At 36.8% G+C, this 19,354-nt stretch overlaps 1 protein-coding gene across 1 annotated transcript in view; it reads right to left on the bottom strand.

The window, feature by feature from the left end:
• Positions 1 to 683: 683 nt before the first annotated feature.
• The window catches only part of LOC137386043 (E3 ubiquitin-protein ligase TRIM37-like), a 29,728-nt gene continuing 11,057 nt past the window's right edge, over positions 684 to 19,354 (bottom strand). The window contains exons 10-20 of the mRNA XM_068072698.1: positions 18,120 to 18,252; positions 13,228 to 13,304; positions 10,571 to 10,750; positions 8,203 to 8,363; positions 7,888 to 8,057; positions 6,881 to 7,093; positions 6,320 to 6,719; positions 5,618 to 5,809; positions 3,740 to 3,985; positions 1,882 to 2,119; positions 684 to 1,327 (exon numbers count right to left, since the gene is read on the bottom strand). Of these exons, the coding sequence (XP_067928799.1) occupies positions 1,249 to 1,327; positions 1,882 to 2,119; positions 3,740 to 3,985; positions 5,618 to 5,809; positions 6,320 to 6,719; positions 6,881 to 7,093; positions 7,888 to 8,057; positions 8,203 to 8,363; positions 10,571 to 10,750; positions 13,228 to 13,304; positions 18,120 to 18,252 (2,089 nt within the window). The 3' untranslated portion in view covers positions 684 to 1,248. The remainder of the gene's footprint in view (positions 1,328 to 1,881; positions 2,120 to 3,739; positions 3,986 to 5,617; positions 5,810 to 6,319; positions 6,720 to 6,880; positions 7,094 to 7,887; positions 8,058 to 8,202; positions 8,364 to 10,570; positions 10,751 to 13,227; positions 13,305 to 18,119; positions 18,253 to 19,354) is intronic.

Here is a 19,354-nt window from a genome sequence, read left to right on the forward strand (position 1 = left end):
GCTTGCTGCGTCACCAAGGCCCTAATTTTGTTTACACAAATTAACAATTAAATAAAATGGTGCACAACATTGCCATTTTTTAATTTTTTAAAAATTGCATTGAAACTGATTGGGTAAACTTGAGAGATATGCAGTTACCTGTGAGATTTTTTGGCATCTATAGATCTGAGTAGTCCTATAGAATCAACTACATGTATAAGTGGGGTATAAGTTAACCTGATGGAATCAAGCTTTAGCTAAAGTACTGAAATGAGTAATTTTACAATTGGCTTTACTACAAACTAAAGAAAAACTTTCTTTAAAATAAAACAAAAGTATATGATAATTTTATTGTATACTGATTTGTTGTTAAAAAGAGAAAGTAAGCAATACAAGAAAGTTCTGGTTTACAGCATGTACATTCATTTAATGTCGTAAATTTTGTGCATTTATTTGCTTGTCTGCAGTTTCTATAGCAATGGAGAGAAAAGGCGCATCAGAGACAAAAGTGTTTTATATTGTACATTATTTTTCCAAGATCTATTAGATTGATAAAATGAAGGTGATCTGGTCAATGCAAACTGAATGCCATAAACTAGTCTTGAATCAGAAGTAGATCACTCTAGTAAAGATTGTGATTAGTTACTAAATTTTAGCGTTACACAGCTTTAGCAGACTCATTGTGTACACCCAGCGAAATGGCGTTGAAGGGCCTAATCTCTGTTTTTTAATAAATCACAACAACCCACTTGTCAATGCCACCATTTGTCTAACACAAAAATCTAAACCATCTGTACTCCACTGTAGTGGTAAGGCTATGAATCTAAACCATCTATAGTCCACTGTAGTGTTAAATCAATGCATCTAAGCCATCTACGTATGTTCACAAAATAGCGAAAGCCATCCGTCGTAAAGTAATATTTGTCACAATTCCTAATATGCATACATCTAAACATTTCACAATTACAAGATATTCCTGTGAAAGGAGCTCACTAGGTAGTTTACATTATATTAAAAGCTTGTTAATACTGCCATAAATAAATAGAACGCAAAACGTAAAATACAATAAATACTACTGGACGAAATTATTATCAAGGCCTTTTACAGTACGACTTGAAAAAAGTGGGGAAACAAATCCCAAGATGCACACGACAAGACAAAAAAAGTATAAACCAATACTCAACTAAGGACATGATGCTTCTGTATGTCTAAAACTAAAAACGAAACAGAAAAGGCTTGTATGTCAGATTATGGCGAGGCCATTTAATACTACGCTGAATGTTCCGTCTGATGAGATTGTAGTGGGGGAGTGGTGGGAGAAGACACCTGATCTGAAGAGACTGCCACACTAAAACACAGGACATTTCATTTTACTGTAGAATGACTTAACTCGGTACATAGAGCCAACTTCTACATTATCAAATTACCAATTCAATACTTTTACCACGTTCCTGACATGCTGACAGACATTGTAATCCTGAACGCTTGTTCTTTTTCACTTCATGCCATCACATAGCTACCTTGATCATGTCCATTTTCGATTCTTTAAAAGCCAATGACTTTTGTTTGGTTTAAAATTTCAATCTTGAAAACAGAAGTCTTATAATATACATGTAGTGGATTTCACATTCTTTTTGTTTGCTTTTAGGTTCTGCTTCATTTTTTTCAATCAGCCGCTCTTTTTAAATGGAAACTAATGTCATACTGCGATATATGCTTTCAAATAATCTGCTCTCCACCTAGCCAAAGTGTGTTGACTCATGTTTTACAGTCAACTCATTGACGTTGTGTTAAAAAACATATATTTGACAATGCTCCTCATATTGTGTTAGTTGCAATGAAATGTCCTAGTAAATGCATTAACGAGAGGTTGAAATGAGAAATGTTGGTAAAAGAACCTACCTCGCTTGAGATGCAGTGTCTGCACCCAACTGCAGGGTGCTGCTTGACCAAACTGCAGCCGGTGATCCCATTGCCCACACTTCCTCAGAGGTAGTAGTTTGGATATTTAAGGGCTGAGTGTTTGGCTCTTGCGTAGAAATGGCGCTAACTGGAACATTACTCACATCGATTTCAACATCGACTTGTACCTGGTCACCCGCACTGGCCTCTATATTCAAAGGCTGAGGGCAAGTAATTCCTAAAGAATGTAAATATTACAAAGTAAAGCATAGAATGCACATGAGTTGTGACAAAGCACAAGTAGACACTTCACAAGCTAGCAAACAGTTACAGGTCTCTTGCAGCCTCATGTGTTTGATTAATGTTCGGTGATGCATTGTGCAGTAGTCTCATGACTAGTGGCAGCCCCGAAGGTGGCCTGATAAGGGATAAATTATAGAATCTCATTTCTAATTTTGAAGAAGTTGTTAAAGCAAACAAGTGTATGTCCCGCATTGCAAAATAAATCAGGATATAAGTAACGTTTGTATAACTCTGGCAAAATCTTCAATTTGCACATTGAACCAAAAAGTAGATATAACTGCTGTTTGTTAAAGGTTGACTTGCAACAAAATTCACATTACCGTTATTTAATATGAAAAGATTCACCATGTCTTACTCTGTTGTGTTGTAAGTGCAAAATATGTGGAAAGGTGATTACAAGCTCTTAAAAGCTCAAAAACGAACAGAAAATCGCAGCCACACGAGACCGCCGTAGTTTGGATTCCCTTTCCAAAACGGCTCAAATGTGATGTAGTTGTAAGAGATGGTTTCTGTTTACACTTTCTTGCAACCTTATTTGTCGAAATATTTTCACAAATATACTTCACGTATTAAATAAAACTATGTCTGTTGTTCTTACGCGTCTGTTTTATCGTCATCGTAATGCTGTCACTTTTAGCAGTGATATCTTATAACTTACTGTAAAAATTCGATTAATTTTTTAGCCTTAGCTTGAAGGAGTACATATCATTGTCTGATAATCATGACGAGTCTGTTGGTCACTTGTGATAATCGAGAAGTGCTGCAGAAATTATTTGCGAAGTATTGGGTCACAGGATCATATTACGACTTGCCAATTAGACCAGGCCGAAACAAAACTGTAAAGTAGCGAGCATCTATATTTGATACGGGGTCTTCGATGAAACCCGAAGTGTTTGTCATAAACTAGTACTACGATAAGTTTTATATTGAGCTTTGTATTGGCCTTTCAATTCACGTGAAAACATACGTGACAAGACAATAACCATATTTCATGGCTACGTCATCGAAATGAAGAGATTCCAATCTACGGCGGCTTTTCCTTTTTGAGCTTTTAAGAGCTTGTAATCACATTTCCACATATTTGGCACTTACAACACAACAGAGTAAGACATGGTGAATCTTTTGATACCAAATAACTGTAATGTGAATTTTGTTGCAAGTCAACCTTTAAGGCTCGCTCTAACCAGCATCTAAATAAAATATTCAGGCTAACTTCAACAGTAAAGACAAGTAAATCAGCTATGAAATGGAGAGACTCAGGCTAACTTAAACAGTCAGGACAAGTAATTCAGCTATAAAATGGAAAGACTCAGGCTAACTTCAACAATAAGGACAAGTAATTCAGCTATAAAATGGAGAGACTCAGGCTAACTCCAACAGTAAGGACAAGTGATTTGGCTGTAAAATGAAGAGACTCAGGCTAACTTCAACAGTAAGGACAAGTGATTCGGCTGTAAAATGGAGAGACTCAGGCTAACTTCAACAGTAAGGACAAGCGATTCGGTTGTAAAATGAAGAGACTCAGGCTAGCTTCAACAGTCTCCAGCATTCCTACCATGTGAGTCAGACTGACAGCACTCGAGGGTTGAGCTGGAGGCAGGTGGAGCTCCGGCATCACCCTCAGACCACTGATGTAGAAGGAGGTTGTTGGCAGCAGCAATAGTTGCAGCCATGTTGCTCACATGAGCCTGGATGGTCTCGAAAGTCTCAGCAGACGATGACGAAGATCGTGAGGTGCGCTTGGCAGAAGCGTGTCGTTGGCTCCTAGAAGCGTGTGGATATCTCATCCGCTTTTTCTTTTCTGCAAAGAGAGGATAACTCTCTTCTACAAGACTATAAGTAATGATGAGGCATACAGTACTGTAAAGTCTTCTACAGGACTATAAGTAATGATAAGGCATGCAGTACAGGCGAACGCATAACACAAACAAACCAACAGCTCCCAGTTCTTAAACAATACACAACTCTATGATATATCCAAACAAAGATTTACGCATGACCACACATATATTTGGTAATTTGCCACTCGGGCAGCATTATTTATGCCTGTTCATAATTCCAAAATTTGCCCTAATGAAACGGCTTCATCATAGATACTTCTGATTGATTGTTAGAAAACAGCGCGAGGTTCAAATAATATCTTTACCATATTTAAATATCAAATTACACACTGTACCTTCCGCAATTAACTATAATATTGTATTGTTAGTGTTTAGAATTCCACAATTAACTGTAATATTGTATTGTTGGTGTATAGCATTCCATAGTTAGCTATAATATTGTATTGTTGGTGTATAGCATTCCACAATTGGCTATAATATTGTACTGTTGGCTTATAGCATTCCACAATTGGCTATATTGTATTGTTGGCCTATAGCATTCCACAATTAGCTATATTGTATTGTTGGTGTATAGCATTACACAATTAGTTCTAATATTGTATTGTTGGTGTATAGCCTTCCACAATTGGCTATAATATTGTATTGTTGGTGTATAGCATTCCACAATTAGCTATAATATTGTATTGTTGGTGTATAGCATTCCAGAATTAGCTATAATTTAGTAAGATTATTAGTACCACAAGTAGTTCTGATATTAATAAAACAAGAAGAGTTTTGAAACACAGATGCCTAATGCCTAGATTCTCAAGCATAGCCTTGAAATCCTAAAATAATGTTATTACAAGCTTACAAGAAAGTTCCATGAAATAATGCCCTTTCACCTCAGCAGAAGTGAAAAACAACCAAATAACCATTTTCTTATGTTGGAATATAAAAACTACTTTAGAGATCGACTTGTATTTTTCAAGTCACAAAAGCTTGGCTTGAGCATGTACTTCGGTCAGTATAATTATTATGTAAACCCAAAACCTTTTAAAGATGAGACTGGATTAATTGGTGAAAATAAAAAAGAACCGAAAGACTACAAGTAAGACTTCTATTACAAACACACGATGGCTGAGGAAGATGGCGGTGAGCGTAACAACAGCTGAGCAGAGCTGACAAAGTGCCTTCCACAGATATGCTGACATTGGCTTTTCAAAGGTCTAACCATTTCCCAGTAATTACACTACTACATTCTCCAATGACTTATAATAAAAAACTTGCTTGCACGATGCAAGCGAGTGGCATCAAGCATTGATTGCATGAGCATAACTTTGCCACTGAGATCTTTACAGCTTGAATGAGATGAAAAGTTTGGATTTCAGGCTTTTTATAAAAGATGGACAAAGGAAGAGTCAGAGTTGAAGATAATAAAGCATCATCCATATATTACTGTTTGTAGTAACATGTCTATGCGCCTATCTGTTAGCATCACTACTGATCACTCTTCTGTTCATGATAACTAGTCTAACCAAAACATGCGGGTAAGATTTACAGCCTAGTCTTCTCTCGAAACCTCGCAATGTTTACACGCTGCACTAAAGTCTTACTAGCTGCTCCTGAAGCCCATTCTCTCTCCTCTGACCCCGAGTGAGAGTCGAGCAGTTGAAGTAGCACTCGGCGATTCTCCCGGTCTGAGCAGTTTGTCTGAACAGTCGGACCTGCAGGACTGGCAAAGGCAAACAGGTCCGAGGGTGAAAGAGAAGTGTATGGCTCAGCTGCAGCTCCTGAACTGGTTCCCTCTGTCAAATGGACGGTAGGCGACATGAGAATAGCTTTTAAGGATTACTTCTAAAGAATTATCACCTATTAGCAAACTATTTGAATGATGTTTTGCATTGCCTCGTGCTTACTTGCAGTACTAAATGAGCAATGAAGGGAATGGAGCAGACCAATGGTGAAATGAGTAAGATTGCTAAAGCTTTCTGATTCATCTCACCCAGCCCTCATTGGTTACTGCACTGATTGTTTTTATTATTTGTCCAACTGAAAGTGGCTTCCTGAGCAGATACTAATGTTGGGATACTCGTGCTTATCACTTGCAAAATACTTCTCCCATGAAATATAAATAACTGGTGTAGGTGCTTGCAAAACAAATACACATGTTGCTAGCCCATGGGGCATATGACAGAAAGGCTGGGGCCAACTTGCCCATCAATTGTACAATTCTAGTATTGAAAAGCTGCTTACATTCACCGAATCTTAAAGCCTGAGAAATATGCAGGCGGTAAAATGCGAAAGAAAATGCTTACCTAGATGTTGGGTTGGGTTGGTTGCAGAACGACTGAGGTGCAAAGTGGCTGGGTGTTCAGTATCAAGGCCTGACCAGCTCCAGCTCTCCACAGGCTCACTCTGGCCTGCATCCTGCGTGCTTGTTGTTGCCTGTGATACGGATGAAAGGCTTATGGAGGGTGAGTTGTTGGACATGAGATGCTGAGAGAGACTATTATACTGAGTTTCATCAAGGTCGCTATCCACGCTGTATGGATGCTCTCCTGTCCCATCACCCTCCTCGCCCACATCGTTGTCCCCAGCCATCGCCTCAGCATCCACGTCATTCTCCTCCACTCCCAAAGAGTAGCGGGCCACATATTCGTCTACTTCAGAATCTAGTTCAGAGCCGCTGTCAAGGACGTAATGTTCTGCATTGTCCTGTAATAGAGCACAGTATTGCAGTGGACAGCAACATAGGCATGCATACCTTTAGCTCTTCAGAAGGTAATGAAATAAGACCATTTGGATAGCGGCACATTCAGCCTATAATTACTTGTTGGGAGTCAGAAACTAATCATATGATTAATAGAGTTTAATACCTGCAAATGTGAAAATAAGAGCCCTACGGATGGAGAATGGACACTGCTCAAGCTGTCCACAGACTCGTCTTCTCCCTCTTCCTCCCCTTCTTCATCTACTTCTTCCTCTACCTCCTCTTCCTCCCCGCTGCCCTGCCCTTCGTATTCCTCTTCATCGGTCAATGCATGCTGACTCATTACGTCTTCATCAATAGCGATTTCCTCGGCATGGGTCTGCATAGATATATACACGCAGGTGCATTTCACTTGGTCTCAATAGTCTTAATAAAAACTGTTGTTATGTTTCTAGAAGTGATACTCGAGTCCTTTTGCTCAACTGGCCATGTTTCATGCAAGTTAATCATTTCCACACACTAGTCACACGCACCGCCAATCCATTACTAGCTTTTATGTAATAGTTGTAGCTCAGCAGTAGTAGTTTTCTCAACTGAGCTCGAGGTACTAGTTTAATTTCTTGCATTTATTTTTACGCTTTTGCAGCCGGAGTAACGGAGTAACATTTAAACAATGTCAGAACCTCTCGTTGCATGGAAGATTTCAACCCTGAAAAGTTTCCTTATGTGCCCTTTTAATTGTTGACTGCAGAACTATTGCAAACACACCGTGAGCTAAGGTATCTTCATGTTCCTGCTGGAAGTTGAGTAGGTAAAAACAAAACTAAAGCTACAAGGAGATAGCTGTGTGAGCTGCCTAATGTAATTGTGCGACTCCACAGTGCCCGAGACAGGAAGTACCAGTGTAATATCTCTTCATCTCTTCTCTTCCATCTCTTCATTAAAGCTTATCGAATGGTGCTTTCTCTATATCATGCATAGAAATCTGACAACAAAAATCGATTGTAAAATAAATCCCGATTTTGCTATCTCAGATAACAAAGATATTAATGCACAACAGACATTCATAAAAATTATATGCAAGTTTAGAACGGGTAAAATCTTGGTGTTTTAAGGCATCACACACTTATGACTCCCACTGAAAGCACAGCAACTCTGCTGAAATTGTCCTACCTTTGCAGAAGCACCACGTTCACCACAACATTCTCCTTCCATCATTGTTCGTTGGCTATTGGATGCTGACTGATTAATCTCAGGTTTTGAGACAATTGGAGGGTGCGGGTAGAGGCAGACCCGGTCCCCACTAGTAGAGGGACCAACCTTTGCCCTTGCCAGCGAGTCACCTAAAGTTCATAAAACAAACTATCCTCAATCTAGCTCACATGGTAACAAACATATTTTATAAACACATGCAACAGAATCTAAAAGAATTATCTGATAAAAACTGCTTTCAGCCTAAAAGTGCCATTCATTCACATGCAGTAGCACCTGTTGATGAGAGCCGCGCACAAGTCCTTGAAGCAGAACTATTCAGTCCTTGCATAGAAGAGAGCTTGTTCCTCGCTGCCGCCAGTTCAGCAGTTAGCTGACTTATGTGCAGCTGTTGGTCTCGACACTTTTGATAGAAAGTTGGCGATCGAACATGAAACCTGCAAGCGGATGACCTTGCAAATAATTCCTAAAGAACTACAGTCAAATCTTCATTTGTACCAATTTTGTGACAAACAACTCTTGAGTTTGTAACAATATTTTTGTTTGAGCTAGTAACTCAAACAAAGATTTGAGTCAACATTTGCTTTGACATAACAAGTAATTTCCAACATGCAAAGTCCTATGCTTCTTGAAGCGCTGTGGTAAATAAACATCAAAAAACTCACAAATTAAAGATGCACCATGAAAATAATAACAAATATGTAAAGTAAGTAAACATACCATATCTAGTGGTGGCTAGCGCATGTTGAAAGAAGTAACTCTGCATATTTATATCCCAAACTCTACCACCAAAACCTCCCCATTGCTGAATCTACAGCCTACTTCCATTCACAGGTCTTTAAGGTAACCATAACTTCTTTTTACAGGTTATTACCTGCACAATTTAATTATTAAACTTGCTTTTTTGTACATAGTTTTATATAACATATATTTTGTAATGCTATATGTAATTACTGGAATTATTTATCATTGTTTATTAGGCTAGGAAATCAATTGAATGCAATGCATTTGCACAAGAATACTCGCAACGACTTACATGAGTTTGGACATACGAATAAAATATTGAAATGAATCAACTTCATATGTCTATACTTGACCATATGTTTGACTTTACTACTGAACAGTGACTATACCTAAGTCATTGAGTGTATGTGATTTGAACAGAGACTATACTTAAGTCATTGAGTGTATGTGATTTGAACAGAGACTATACTTAAGTCATTGAGTGTATGTGATTTGAACAGAGACTATACTTAAGTCATTGAGTGTATGTGATTTGAACAAAGACTATACTTAAGTCATTGAGTGTATGTGATTTGAACAGAGACTATACTTGAGTCATTGAATGTATGTGATTTGAACAGTGACTATACTTGAGTCATTGAACATGCTCAATTGAGTCACCTACATTTTATTCAAAAAATTGAGTGTAAATGCTGTTCTGGATGAAAATTCAACTTGGTGCACAAAATTAGTGGGTTTGTTTCTATCTAGATGAGATCACAGGTGGTAATATAATATGACATACTAATGATCAACAAATGTTATTGATAGCAGAAGTTCAGGTTTTCATGTTTAATCCATCGTTTTTTTGACGTCATCACCCCGTTTGCACATGCGCTCGTCCACGAAAAATCCGCCATTTTTGTAGAAAAAGATCGTCATTCTCTTGATTAATAGTATTTTACGGTTTTGTTTTTATATTAAAATAAAAAATGTGCAAACAAAAGCGTTGCTTGCAATAATTAATTGCAAAGGACTCGTGTTTTTAACAATACAAGTTATCCATAAAGATGGCAGACAACGATATAATGACGTCACGAAAAAACGAAGGATTATCCATTAGAATATTCTAATATACTAGCTGTGCTTCCCGGCGTTGCCTGGGCATTAAAAATCAGCTTATGAACGATGAGAAGTAATGAGAGTTGCCTGCCACTTGCTATTAGCCTGGCACACTGCCAATGAATAATTTGAGGACGCTTAATAATGAGAGCTACCAGCTTCTTGTGACGTTATGCTATGACCCTGTGTAGTACGCTAGGCCGTTGGGTATTTGCTCCCATATAGCGACATACAAATGTATATCAGCTAGTGAACAAATCAATCTCTGTGGCCTAATTGGTAAGGCGCTGGACCCGAAACAGGAGGGTCCGAGATCAAATCTTCTTCGGTGCGGAATCTTTATGCCAAGATTTTAATAGCTATAGCCGGAATGACAGACACACATACTTTGGGAAATTATACTAATATATTAACCCTTGGCCACATTAACCATAAACTGGTTCATAGTTTGGTATGGACTATCCAAAGTGTTTTTTGGATTTAAACATTTGGATTTGCTGCTGAACAGCATTTAAACGATATGATGCAGTCAACAATGAGTAATTTACTCATACAGCATAATGCGCATTTTCATTGCCAAAATTATCTTCACTTTATCAGTGTACAAAATGAGAAAACAACTCCTCATACATATTAACATCTCATCAGAAATATGGATGGAATGTTATACCTGGCACAGACAATGCTAGCAAATTGGTCTTTGCTATGTAATAATAACCATTGAAGTCAAACCTTCTCAGATGTGATGGGCTAGTGAAATAAAGTATTTCTGCTATCTTTACATCAAAATAAGATTTACCTGAGTTTTAAAGTGTCATTGGCTGTGTTCAGGTATCCCTCACTAGCTAACAGATCCAGCCTAAAGAATCTGTTATAGCCCCAGCACTCGCCCACCTCAAAGTCTGAGGCAAATTCTCTGACTATATTTTTAGAGTTATCTGGACAACTGTAATGTATCATCTCCACTCTGTATTCGTACCTATAAACAACACATTATACAAACAATTCACTCGGTAAAGCCACATACATGAATACAAATATTTCACAAGATATTTAGATGTCAGCATAACTTCTGCTGCCGAATGTAGTCACTGTTGTGATTTATAAAAGTGCTAGTGATAAAAATGATCTACAAGTGAGGTTGTCCTAGCGAGATGCTAAACAGATTAAATTTAGGGTAAGGCATTTCAAGTGAGATGCTAAATTCAGATGAATAGCATTCCATGTAAAACATAATTGGCAAGGCACCAGCTATTTAATAGTTACATAAATGACATCAGGATGCGGACAACGTGACATGACATCACGCAACTTCACATTCTGCCAAGTCATGTATGCAAAGACAGACGCGCAACCTTATCTGCATAGATATTGACGCGAGTAAACTGACTAAAAGCCCTAGGGTCAGAGGTTTAGCTAAACATTTGAGGTAACCCCCCAAATAAAATAATTAATAAAAAGAACTTGTGCTAATACAGCCAACCTTAGGCCGACTGTTTACCCCCTTGATGACACAATAGAATTTTATCAGCCTAAATGAGGTGAGTGACGTCGCAAGGCAGTCTTTAGATGAGTGACCCGAGGAGAAATGCCTCCCTACACCTCGAATAACCAGCACTCGCTGACAGCGTTTTACAAATTACTAGAGACAAGTTCTAGTCATTTTCCAATGATAGAATGCTAGTGCCAACGGAAGAAAACAGGCTTCAATATGTATCCATATTAGGAGAGATGTCTTGTCAGCCCAGTAATCTTTCTAACCAACTAAACTAAATAAAAGAGATGTTAGTGATGCCAATTATGGAATAGCCTTGTTTATCTCTTTTACTTGAAAATGGTCGGAGGCAAGTAGTGATGTTTCAACCATTATACACGAGATTGCGCTAGAAAAAGTTTTGCAGCAAAGGTTGGCAGCAATTCAAAATCATAACTCTGTTTCAGCAGTCATCTTAGCATTCCTATAAGGCGAGGTACTTCTCCTACATTCATAATGTGTATTTGGGTTCTACATATATGGTAGCTTGTGATTGCTAGCTGTTCCACAGAATCCAAAGTAAGAAAAAGTCAAACAGGCAGAATACCTAGAAACTTTCTGTCAACCATTGAATTTTTTCTAAACTTGTAACAAAATTAAAATCTTCACTATTTCTATTATTAGACTTAACGAACAAAATAAATAAAATAAATACTAAAATATATTATGTGAATACAAACATGCAATTATCCAATACTATGAAATATACTACGACTCATGGAGTCTCTTAACCATTAATAACAACATTCTGTATCAAGACTGTTGTTCCTTTATGCAACTGGACAACTAATAAATCGTACCTAATATTATTCGATGAATACATTTTATTGCAATTTTAAGGTTGTCTGTTCGCATACAATGCTCACACCCCTTGGACCTCTCTTACTTTCTCTTTTAAAGTCGAGCATATTTAAGAGACCCGTCCTGGAGACATGACTGTTACAACGTTGCAGGGAGTCAACATTTAGCAAGAGATGTAAGCCTGTACAGCCATCCCTTAGAATGGTGCAGAACACTGGCCACTAATATAAGACAGACTATGTGAAAGTTGTGTCAAAACTTAATGAGCCAATTCATACAGACTGCTGAGAACCTGACTGCTCGAAAGGATTTTTGTCTCATTTTCAACCGAATGTCAGCTAAATTAAATTATAATAAGCATAGACTGAGGCGATGAGAAAAAACTAGTTACCTACATGCTATATCTATGGCGAGAAAAGAATGATGCAAACAATAATCTCAGGCGCTGCCACTAGTCATGTGTGGAAGTAACTAGAGAGTAACTGTGTTAACAACAACCGTGACTAGAACTCCTCAGTCTTGATAAAATTTAAAAGTTACGATTAAATGCTGGCATGCTGCCGGGTCTAGATCCTGTTTAAGCTAATTGTATAATTAGAAAATAATTTAGTTCTAATAGAGCAAGTAGAGAGCGACTTAGTGGGCTGCCCTCAACCTCCCCCAAGATAAACACTCTTCATCTGCGTAGAAATTGTTAGACAAGAGATACTGACAAATTCATTATTTTACTGATTTTATTTCTTTTCAATGTTGTTATGAAAGCTCTCCGTTTCATATTATTATGATAACATCATATAAAAAACCTCTCAAAAGTCAATTTGAGAACACTACTAGCACTTGAAACCAGCCTACAACCTTTCAGCCTATTATGTATCAAGGCCTCCCCACTACCATTCAGTCCACGCGTGATCAGTAGAACATAACAAGTAAGCTGTCAAGTAAGTCATAAACAAGCAGCATAATTTTGCCGAGTCATGGCTGAACATTTCATAACAAGAATGGGAGGATGCTATGATATGGAGATAATATAGACAAAATTATCTCTTTACGCATTGACCAGATAATGAATGAGCGGACAGGTCTGAATAGGGATTACTGAGAGCTTAAGTTGAGCTACTCACTTAGAGGTCTCCAGGTATCCGCTGCCGAGCTCGATGAAGACGGACAGGTAGTTGCCCCTGACCACGCCATTGCCATCCTGGTTACAATTACATAATATACCATATAATAGTGAGTTGAAAATGAGTACGTACATGATATGCTATATAGTCACGAGTAGTAAAAGTTGACTCTTTAAAGGTGAAGGACATTTACTTTGACTTTCTGAAACTTTAAGCTGAAGTAGTAAAACTTCAGTGCAATTAACTAATATGCCATTTGAAACCCTTGAGGCTCATCACAGCTAACATATTGATACTGGCAGGCAGGGCAATTATCACTGTTAGACTATATATACACACGTATTGGCTCTTATATATATGTATAGGAGCCAACAGGTATATGTAACTCCTCTGTCTCCACTGGCAAGCCAGTGGAGACAGAGGAGCTATATATTGGCAAGCTGAGCAGTGGATTCTTAAGAAATGTCATCACAATCAGCAATGCTCTGCCAACAACTAGCTCAGAAACTTTTAGTAGGTTGAGAGTTCTCATACAGCTTTGTGAAAACTAACAAACCTTTTTACATTCTGCTCACTATGTTCTTAAAAAAAACTTAGATCTGAACCTCGCTAAATTATCTTATGTAGTATTGTGGAAATATATATTATGGCACTCAGCTAGATAAAATTTACTTGATAACAAAATAAACTTTAACATAGTTATAACAATTAACACAATCATAGACAATGTGTATAAAAGAGTTATGAATAGGATATTTGGAATAAGGAAACAACCTATTGTACTTGAATTAACTTTAAATAAAATTAGGAATTGTCTACTCTCAACCACCATTTGCTGAAAGACATTCTCAATAAGCGAGTTTAAACTGCCCTAATGTTACTGGTTAAATGATAGGTTATAAAATAAAAGCCTTAATGCACATAACATTACAAATTGGGGTTTCAGAAATATTTTGGTGCAATTTTAATAAAATATGAAGCTTCACCAATATTTTTAAGTTGTGAAAATAAACAAAAAGATTCACCATCTATGTAAAATATCGACCAGAAACGGCTGTGATGCTATATACATATATAGTACATATACATAATATAATATATATACATGTAATTACATTAACATCATTGTTTTAAAAACGGATTATCTAAAATTTACCCACTCAAAATCATAGATTGATGTTTTTAAAAGATGACTTTGAGAATAGCTAATAGTTAGGCAATTTCTCAAATTTTCAGTCTGTGGAAAGGAGGAATTTGGTGATTACACAATGCACAAGATGAGAAGCGCTACCCTAGGACACTTATGTATTCGACTCATCTAACTTTCGCGGTTTCGCGGAGTCATCCTCTCGCGAAAATTTCATGTGCGACACTAAACTCATAACGAACGAGTGAAAACGCCAAATTAAATAGCTTTGTTAATTAATAGTCAGGCCTGTATTCACTGGTTACAAGTTGGGGTGGCTAATGTTACGGACACCTAGGGTGTGAAGGGAGCGGTGTAAGCCCCCAACAGGTTTCTCTCATGTAGGGCCTCAACCGGGCCTCTCGTGTGAAGTTTTAAAAATTTTTATTAGAAAGTATCAACATTTTTCTATTTTTTGAGATTTGTTTTGTTTTAGGTGATGTGACTGACGAGACGTTTTTAAATTAAAATAGGCAAAACTTGACCGCAGTTAAAACGTTCAGAAAAAAGACATCTTTTTCTTTTGAGCGTTTTAACAAAGATCAATTTTGAGGATTTTATTTTAAGTTCATTCGGAGGTTTTTACGCTTTCGAAGGGACATGGCCAAGCGGGTGTTTGGTAAAACTTGATCTTTTGCAAACCTTTATAAAAGTCGTTAACAAGAATATTTTGCCGCTGATGATGATAATAATGACACCTAAGAACTACTAAAAGTTGATGGTTGTCTCTATGGCTTGGAATGAAGTGATATTCTACAGCGATAAAAACTGTGTCCATGGCCGTTGGGCAAATAACTTTTCGAATAAATGATGTTGAGGTCGAGTTATCTGAAGCAATTTATCATTGCGTTGGAACTGGCCAAACAAATCCGTTCGAGTTAACCTTGTGTTTGAGATGAAATGTTACATTTTATCCGAGGGCGAGTTGGACTGTACTTAGCCGTTAAAAATCCTCAAAAAGTTGGGGCGGCTCAGCCGGCCCAGGGAATACGGGCCTGTTGATAGTCCAAAAAACAAATGGCAGCAAGCGATCAAATTGCATTATCGACCTTGCTCACACCATTCCACCTGCGGTTCACAATTACAAACTAGTCGCAAATTGAACTTTTTTTTATCGGTGAACTGAACCTGAGGAATCTAATTATGTTTGTTCCACTGCATTTATTTTCACATCACTATATTTTCGCACTCATCAGAGCTGCGAAATTAAGTTGCTGCAAAACTTTACTCTATGTATATGCTACTCATGAAACTAAATACTAGCAAAATATAAGTGTCCTAGGGTTGTGTAATTCTGTAAATATCACTCAAGAACTGAGTGCACAATGTATAAATACAACACAGTGTATGACCTTGCCCCACATGTGCAGGAGACCGATGTTACCTACCGATGGTAAACTAATCATCGAATTCTCATGTATTTCAAGTGATTATTTTATTTTTATTACTTAGTCTATTTATAAGTTTATAAATGTTTGTTATGATGCGTTATAAGTAATGGCTACAATGAGAGAACTTGTCTTGTGGTCAAGCATGGACTAGCCTGCAGAATTGACATTGGTTATGCATACACATACAAGTATGTACACACATATATGTCTATGTACATACATGTATACATGAATGTACATGACATAAATAAAAAAACGAAAATATCTTTTCGTTTTTTTATTCATATCAGTTGCATATGCCTTTCGATTGAGATAAAAAATAAGTATGGATTGTTATGTGATGGAAATTTGCTTCATATTAATCAGTAGAAAATTCCGCATCTAATGGTATATGGTTTATGATAGTTTTTTGTAAAACTAAGTCAGTAAATCATTGCTACCACCTTGTCTCTTAAAATGTGAGGTGGTCTCATAATTTCTGACGGCACTGTAAGTATGTTTGGCTGAAAAAAATCATCTCATTGGGTAACAGCCCAGAGCTTCCTCTTGAGGTTTTTTGTCTCCAAAACGAGTTTTTTCGTTCTACTAATATCAAAAAGCCTGACAGATGAGAAACAAGATATTGTGATATTATTAAAAATAAATACATCTTTTAAATGCTGTCAGTTAACCTGTAAGTCAGCTAGCAATGAAAAACATATACAAGTAAGATTGTTAGCATAACCAGTTACAGTATTAGAGAGCTAAGCTGTTGCCAGCTAAATCAAACCACCAAAATAGTAATTTCATGAAGATTGGAGTATCAAGGACGATTAAGTTTCAGTCATCTACTTGCTATCAGTGTACAGATGACAAACACTTATTTCTAATCAGCCAATTAGAAAATGGCCTCCCTTTCTAGTTCAACCAAAAGTGAACAACATGCTTTAAGCTATTAACAGTATCAAACCCATAGATATAATAAACCCTAACTTATATTTATTTATATATCTATTATTTATATTATTATATTATATTTACGATTAAACCCCTAACTTCATCGAATTTACACCTTGAACAACTACTGCAATCACTATAATATGCTATAATCACTATAATATGCTATAATCACTATAGCATGCTATAATCACTATAATATGCTATAATCACTATAACATGCTATAACCACTATAACATGCTATAATCACTATAACATGCTATAATCACTATAACATGCTATAATCACTATAACATGCTATAATCACTATAATATGCTATAATCACTATAACATGCTATAATCACTATAATATGCTATAATCACTATAACATGCTATAATCACTATAATATGCTATAATCACTATAACATACTATAATCACTATAATATGCTATAATCACTATAACATGCTATAATCACTATAATATGCTATAATCACTATAACATGCTATAATCACTATAATATGCTATAATCACTATAACATGCTATAATCACTATAATATGCTATAATCACTATAACATGCTATAATCACTATAACATGCTAACAAAAACTAGATAGCTGACTGAGACCTTTTGATCTACTGAGAGGGCTAATGTTTCCTTCTCAAATCAAACCTAAGAAACTTTCTGATATAATTTTCGATGACAAGTTTATCAGAACTAATTGCGAATTTTAAATAACGGTAAAAGTTAAATTTAACTACATCTTACTAATAGCGACAAAACGAGAAACAGACATGTAGACATGATACATGTAGATTCATCTTTTATCCCTACAAGTGTATGAGACAAAAAGTACAATATTTTGTGCAATGCACTTGAAACATTTAATAAAGACCATGAATGTCGATTTTCACTTCAGTCTTTTAAAAAGGTCATGACATATACAATTCAAGACCACATATCTATTAGCTGATGGCTAGTGTGAACTGGAAATACCGTATCTTGGATCAGATTTGCACTGCTCACTAGAAAAACTTAACTGTAATATGAAGCCGTCTGCTCACTGCTATTATTACGAAGATTCACTGACTGCACTAGCTTTAATGCAATAGCAGACGGCAAGGGATCAAGTGTTGGTAATGCTATCTAGGTCATCGAGCACAGATGCGTGCGTGCAGAGGATCCGCTAGTGGTATTTGAGTGTCTAATTAATCCTCCATCTATCAATAGAGCTGGCAGCTACACGGCCTGCCAAGACTGCGCAATGGCAGCGGATACATGTTGAGTACAGGCATGATAACTGAAGTATAGCAGGGTATGAGATGGAGAGCATAAGAGGAGAGATGGGACAGAGACATGTATATGTTAAAAGAACAGCATATAAGTGTACTCACGGGGTAGACTTTGAGACGCCACACAACGCAGCCAACTTCCATCGGGTTGCTATAGACAGGGTCGGCCCTCTGTTGCAGCTGGGAGAATCTCCTCATGACAAACACACTCGAGTCATAGACCGGAACTATTTCACTGTAAATGCAAGGACTTAGAGTATAGTAGTGCAAGGAGAAATGAAAGAATATTCGTAAGGCCTCTATTTAATTCTCTCCTGTATGCAGAGAAAGGTTCAGAGAAGTCCATTAACAAGTTGAACCTTCAAAGAATAAAACACGATATCAGTTTAAACTATCAAATTTTAGCAATATCAAAATGAAAAATATGATTTATCCAAGTTTCCAACATATCCATATAAATATATATTTTACGGCAGAAAGTAATTGATATGTACCTACATGTAGGTATACATGTGCACTTCAAATGTTCATCAAATTTATGTTTGTTGCTTTCTTAGATCTTGCTCCATTTTTTACTGTCTAATTTGCAGTCCCTCCTTAGGCTATTCCGTATACCGTAAAACCTCTATTTGAACGCCCCCTTTAATAGAGCATCACCATAGAACAAGAGTTGAAAAATACAGCGCCATCCTTTAATTGAATGCCACTTCTATGTGCCCGCCAGCCACTTAACATTTTCGATCTTCATGAATCCATAATAAAAAGTGATCAGTAGAAAAGTTTCCACAAAATGGTACTAATAATGACTAGGTTACATTAATAACAATTAGTTATTCCGTGTTTGATGTAGCGGTTGCCATGGTTTTAGTGACCTGAGAAGATTGATCATCACAATCATCAGAACTATACTCAGATTCAAAGTCAGTAAGGTCTGAATCATATCCGATGTTTTCAGACTCGTTCATGGTGTGGTTTACAATCTTATCTGAAGACTTTAAAGCATTTCGATGAACGATGAGAATATTCTTCAAGAACACTGTACGACGTAATAGCAGTTATTCTTATAGTGTATTCTAACTTTAAAACATTAAAAACGTCTTTAAAAACGTAATGCACATTTTTTAACTCCACATCTTTAGTTTTTTATTTAAAACTTTGAAAGTGACACGACCAAAAATATAGGCAACATTAACATCACTTCATCTGTAAAACGGTTAAATTTATCTTCTCAAAAATCTGACAAGCTAGTCGGAAAATACAGCGCCACCCTTTATTTAAACGCCACCTCTAATTAAACACCACTATTAATAGGACAAGGTTGAAAAATAGAGCGCCAT

The sequence above is a fragment of the Watersipora subatra genome, chromosome 1 (genome assembly GCF_963576615.1).
Source record: "Watersipora subatra chromosome 1, tzWatSuba1.1, whole genome shotgun sequence".
NCBI classification, from domain to species: Eukaryota; Metazoa; Bryozoa; class Gymnolaemata; order Cheilostomatida; family Watersiporidae; genus Watersipora; species Watersipora subatra.